We start from the raw sequence: 5991 nt of genomic DNA, 5'->3' as shown, positions 1-5991 counted from the left end.
CCCTCCCCCAGCGCAGGGAGTCCGGCAGAGACAATGGCTCCTGCGGACACCGCGGGGCCGGTGCCAGGACAAACCTGCCGACCCACGCACCGGGACCTGGCCGGCTGCACAGCCCAGCAGCCCCCTCCGGCCCTCGGCACAGCGCCTACAGCCCGTGGTCAGGGCTGCCCCGAGGTGCAGGGAACGCACCTGGCCCCGGGCTCTCAGCTGGACCGTGGAGTCCGTGGGGCCAGGGGGTGCTGGGCCTCAAGTCCCAGCTCCAGCCCATCTGGAACTGCCTGATAACCCCAAGGGGCCGGGCAGGCAATAACCAACAAGGCGGCTGGGGCAAAGAGGCCTCTGCAGGACAGCAGCTCTGTGTCCGACTCTTCTGCATCCCAGCAGCGAGCTCTTGACTGAGTCAGCCATGGGAGCACAGAGGAGCACTCACGGCCGGGGGTGCTGGGCAGGGGGGCAGGAAAAGCCAAAACAATGGGGCCATAGGCGCCAGTCCCCACCAAGCTCTCCACGGGGATTTGCCAGCTCCTCCCAGAGCATTTCTTCCCCATGCCCCGCCCACCCCATCCACTGGCCCTGTTTCCCCTGCCCTGGGGGGGATTTGCAATGTGGCTCCTGTGGTGCAGAAATTCGGCGGAGTATGGTGCCCATGGCACCCGCAGGCTGAGGAACTGGTCCTGATCTGGGCGGCCTCCAGCATCCAGCACTGGGGAGGAAACTGCCCACAAAGAGCCAGCAAAGGCAGAGGGCACATGAGCACGGCGATTCGTGCCCATAGGGGTGGGGGAGGCTGCTGGGGGTGCACAGAGCCCCCCAGGAAAGGAAAGAGGGGTCGGCAAGCAGCGGGGGCTGCTGCTGCTGCTGTATGCCGGCCAGGTGACCTTGGAAGCCGTTTGCCAGGCCTGAATAAAGCGACAATAATCCTATTCACCTTTTAGCCTCATTTCCTAAGGCAACAAAGCACATGCCCTCGCCACGTGCAGTCGCAGGTGTCACTCAAGCCCTGATCCCATTTGCACGACAGCAGCCGAGGGAAGTTTTGCTCATTACCCCTCTGACGAGCTTTGTGCAGCGGGGGCAGGAGCCCCAGGGAGGCGCTTTGCCAGGGCCTCGTCCCTGCCCTGGCCCCGAGGTGCTGGCAGCGGGGCTTGCTCACCCCATCCCAGCCAGAGAAGGCGCCGGCAGCGCCCCGGGCTGGGAGCTCACCACAGTCTGGGGAGCTCTCCACAGCCTCCGGAGCTCACATGCCCCAGCCAGTCCCGGTGTGTGGGCTCAGGGCACATCCAAGTGGGATCAGAGCAGCTGCAAGGGCCCTGGGCGCCCCTGGGGCGCCCCTCAGCCACCACTGAGCACAGCCAGGCACTGCCCAGGCAGGTGAAGGCAAACACCTTTCCTGTGCAGCATTGGAGGGTTTGGCCCAGGCAGAAATGGAGTGTTGGCCACAGCTCCAGGGCAGAGGCACTGAATGTTGCTTGGGAAGGGCAGAGATGCTCTCCAGGCCAGAGGCAACCTTGCCCAGACCATCCTGCCCACTCTGCAAGGTAGAAAGAGGGTTGCTGTGAGACCCACATCTGCCCTGCAGCCCCAGGAGAGCAGCCAGCCCATTCACCCACTGCTCCTTGCTGGTCCACATCTGACACAAAAACCTTGTAGCCTGGGCACAGACCGGGCAGAACCTCACCTGTGCATCACAATCCTTCCCTGGAAGAACTTTATTAAATAGTGTCCAAAGAAAACCAGAAGCAGAAATACTCAGCATGACCCCATCCCTCCCAGCTAGTTAAAAACCACAAACAGACCATCCCCACATGCCCACTGCTGGTGGCTGCCAGGCACGTCATCCCTGATGCTCTTCTCCCTGTGAACACAGCGCCAGCATCATGAGCAGGGGAGGCAGAAGGGTCCTGTGGGGACAGCCTAGAGGGCTGCAGGGTGAACCCCAAAAGGTGTTGAGAGACAACACAGCACTCACAAGCTGCCCCCCACCAAAGCAACCACTCACGACCCCCAAAAGCCCCCCAAAACTGCCCCTACCCCATGGGGCTGAAGAGGAGATAAACATACCCAAACAAAGGGCAGCCAACACCAGGCCTGGTTGTCACTCCTCAGCCAGGCAGAGCCACAGCATCCCAGTTTCTGCAGCTTTGTGAATGCCCCAACACAGCTTCCCCCTCTCCACCCACCCTCCCCAGGAAGTTTGTAAAATAGGGGGTTATCTTTTTCTACAAAGAGAGCGATGGGATTTCCTTTGCAACAGCAGAACAATCTCCCTGCGAGGTAGAGAGTTAATTTCAGGGCTGACAGATCCTAAATTCAAACCAGTTTGTTCTAGCTGAGGTAAAATTCAGCAGTTTATAGTAAGTTTTGCAATGCCAGAGGGCCATCAAGATTCCTCATTGCCAGAGTCATCCTCATCACCATAACAGCTCTCTGCTTCCTCCTCCATCTCATCATCCTCGTAATAGTCATCATAAAAGAGGTCTGAGCCCTCATCTGGGGCTGGAGTCTTGGTCTTCACACAGTACTCAGCCAGCGTGGTGGGGACCTTCACTCCATCCCGCTCAGCATCCACCTTGGTGCCCAGCACTTGCTTCCTGGAGGGTGAGGAGTGGGGGATGAGAACAGAGCTCTGCACCACAGCCCTCCAGACCCCGTGTCCCACAGGATCCCAGCACAGCCAGTGCTGCCAGGCCCAGGCTCAGCACGCACCTGATGATGTCTGTGTACTCCCGGTCCTTCCCTTTGCTCTCCTTCCATTTGCGGTACATCACGGAGGCGTCCACGTTGGCTGGGGAAAACGTGTTGGGCTCATTCAGCAGCGAGATCACGCTCAGCAGAATGGTTCTGGCATCGATAAACGTGAGCAAGTCAGAGCCAAGGAGGGTCAGCAGCACCTCAGCAGTGCCAGCAGTCCCTTTCTGTCCGTGGGAGAGCCTTGTGCTGTCCACAGCAAGAGAGATCCCAGCAAAGGGGAACAGGCCAGGCAGGGGACAGCAGCACATGGGCTGTCAGGCTTACACTCATCCCCACGCAAGCTCTGGCTATTCTTCGGCAAAGCCCACAGCCTGAGCGCCTTCAACAGCCCCCTGGCACCTCCTGCAGCCTTTGGGAGCAGGAGGCTGTCCCCGTCCTCCCACCTTCCCATCCCTGCCCTTGGATGAGCCTCCTGCCCGCAGCGTTCCCATCCCTGCCCTTGGATGAGCCTCCTGCCCACAGCCCCCCCCAGCCCTCACCGCACGTTCTGGGTGGGATTCCAGCGCTCCGATGGCAGCTCCCCGCTCTGCGGGTCATCCACGGGGGGGTGGAGGATGGAGATGCAGACATCACCCGTCTGAAAGCACAAGAGAAGTGTAGGATCCTCAGGAGCTGCTGCCCCAGGATCTCCTCGCTCGCTCTTCCCTTTGGCTGAAGCCAGGTGATGCAATCCCAGCTCTCCCGTCAGTCCCATAGGAGGGACACAAAAGTGGACAAGCACCCCACAACTGCCAGCACCATACAGGTCAGGCTGCCCAATACCCAGCAGCATTGCCCCTGGCGTGGGCCCCAGGGCCAGGCACGTCGCTCGCCCCACAGCCACTCTTGGCATAGGCACAATGTCCCCAAGCGTGGGAGCCATCAGGCCTGGAAAGCCTGGCTGACCTGGAACCTGTGCTGGGACAGCAAAGGGCTGTCATGAGCTCGTTAGCAGCATTCCCTGTGCCAGGCAGTCATCGCCAAAGGCACCGAGTGTCCAGTGCCAAAGGCTGGCATTTGCATCCAGTGCCATCGCAATAGAGGCACACGTGTCCACTGCCTGTCCAAGAGCCTCCTCGCTGTCCCAGGGGACCCACCTCGTAGATATTGGGGTGCCACATTTTGGTTAGGAACCTGAAGGCAGGAGGAGAGTAGGGGTAGTCGATGGGAAACCGGAGACGAGCCTGCAAGGGAACAATAAGGAGATGAGAACACCAGCTTGTGAGAAGGAAGGGATGGAAACCACAGAGCTTCTGACAGCTCCGGGAAAAAGGAACCTCTGCCAAGCCCAGATGGGCTCCTGCTGGGACAGAGCCTCTGCTCCAGCCAGTTCTGTGGGCAGGACACAAGCCCTGCAGGCAGGACGGACGCTGGCCCCAGCGGCAGGACGGACACCGGCCCCATGGGAACTCTCTCACCACAGAGTGGGGTGAGCAAAAGGGCTGTGACCAGCGGCAGCTCCTTGCCCACCATCCTGCCCATACCCTCCTGTCCTGCAGGGCCCACTGGTGCTAACCCAGTGCTCTCCAATGTGGAGGAACCAGTGGGAGCTCTGGTGCCAACCCAGCACAAACCTCACAGCACCACGCAGAGCCAGGCAAGAGAGTCTGGGTCAACCCCAGAGCTGCTGTCAGGGACAGGCCATGGCTGTGCCACTGGAGAAAAGGCTGTTTACCCTTCAGAGCTCACGGGAAGGAAGCATCAGGTGTTTGGTGCTCTGATTAACACATCAAATCTAAAAATAGCCTGTCACTGCTGAGAAGAGACCCAGTCCAAACTGGCCGCAGTGCACAGCTTGGGGGCTAAAAATAAAATCACATGAAGCTCAGGCTGCAGCCCAGGGCTCCAGCAGGGACACTCAGGCACCAGCTGCTCCTCCCACGGCCGCCAAACCCGAGGGGCTGAGATTGGGCAAAGAGGGGCTCACTGTCCATCTCTGAGTGAAGCCTGAGGTGGCACAGAGATCTACAGCAACATCCCACAGTCCCCAGAGCTGCTGCCCCGACCCACCAGCACCAAGAATCCAAGAGGACGGGGGCAGCTTCTCCCTGCACGACCTCCCAGTGACTGATTCAGCTTTCAACTGTTTCCAGGCCCTGGGAGCAAACTTCCAGATCAAGACTCAACACGACAACTCCCGGAACGTTTCTTGCTCCCTCAGTTCATGTACAAGAGAATCCAGACACTGGATCCGTGGCACAGGACAGGGGGTGGGAGGAGGGAAAAGTGCAGCGGGGGCCGTGTTGTGTGTGTGGAGTGCAGGGCAGTGACACTCAGCCCCATGCTGGGCTCCAGCCAAACAGCTGAACATTGCAGAATAATCCCCTTTGTTGTGTCAGAGGGGATCGGAACAAAACCGGCCGAGGCAAAGCGATGCCAAAGGGGGCTTGGACAGCAACAACCCCACCCTGCTGTGTACAAACAGGTTGGTGTCCCCACAGGCTGGACAAGACTCGGCCCCTCCGCTCTCCTCTTACGCACAGTCTCACCAGCACCCTCAGTGCCGAGTTTGGAAACTCTCGAGCACACAACAGGAGCATGAGGGGCTGAAAGGGTGTGAGTTCAGAGGGTCTCATGCCAAGATGCTACAGGGAATTAAAACTCCACTTCAGTGAAGAGATGAAACCTGGCTCTGAAGCATTAGCTTTGCCAGCCCGGGAAAACAAACACAGCTAACCCTGGGTGACTCACCCAGTGCATCCCCACCCTGACAGCAACAGGATGAAAACACAAGAGCTCAGTGGAGAAGGGAGGATGAGAAACAGGAAGAAAACAGCTACCCCGGCTTGCACAACACCTGGGAAGAGCACACACACATCCTGCCGAGGGGGGGACTGTGCAGTCAGGCCGCCAAACACCTTCGTCCACCTCAAACCCCAAACCAAGCCACGACACTCACTCCCCACCCAGCTCCCTGCTCCCACCCTGGGCTATCTCTGCACTTGTCTCTTCCCTCTGGTCTGGTGGCGATGCCCCGGATCCCCTCCAGGAGAGGGAACATCAGCAACCTGGAGCCCGCTGTCCTGCACGCACAGATCAGGGGGTGGTTGAGGCAGAGCCCCCGAGGGGGCCGAATGTTCCTCACAACGAAGGGGACCCTCGGTAGTTTGGTAGCAGCCACCTACGCACCATCTCCCGTCCTCCTCCCAGGACCACCCCGAAACCCCAGGGACCCCCAGGTGTCCAGAGAAAGACCCAGCTCTCCCTGACCCTCAACACGCCCCCCAAGCCCGGGAGCAGCTCTGTCACGACCTCCACTCG

The 5991-nt window shown here is 59.8% G+C and overlaps 1 protein-coding gene across 1 annotated transcript in view; it reads right to left on the bottom strand.

Annotated features, from left to right (window-relative positions):
* Positions 1–1681: 1681 nt before the first annotated feature.
* The window catches only part of CDC34 (cell division cycle 34), a 25335-nt gene continuing 21025 nt past the window's right edge, over positions 1682–5991 (bottom strand). Inside the window, exons 3-6 of the mRNA XM_008641030.2 lie at positions 3828–3914; positions 3231–3328; positions 2707–2841; positions 1682–2591 (exon numbers count right to left, since the gene is read on the bottom strand). Of these exons, the coding sequence (XP_008639252.1) occupies positions 2381–2591; positions 2707–2841; positions 3231–3328; positions 3828–3851 (468 nt within the window). The 5' untranslated portion in view covers positions 3852–3914 and the 3' untranslated portion in view covers positions 1682–2380. The remainder of the gene's footprint in view (positions 2592–2706; positions 2842–3230; positions 3329–3827; positions 3915–5991) is intronic.

The sequence above is a fragment of the Corvus brachyrhynchos genome, unplaced genomic scaffold (genome assembly GCF_000691975.1).
Source record: "Corvus brachyrhynchos isolate BGI_N302 unplaced genomic scaffold, ASM69197v1 scaffold219, whole genome shotgun sequence".
Taxonomy (NCBI): Eukaryota; Metazoa; Chordata; class Aves; order Passeriformes; family Corvidae; genus Corvus; species Corvus brachyrhynchos.
Note: the sequence above shows the minus strand (reverse complement) of the source record. Positions and strands in the feature narration are given on the sequence as shown.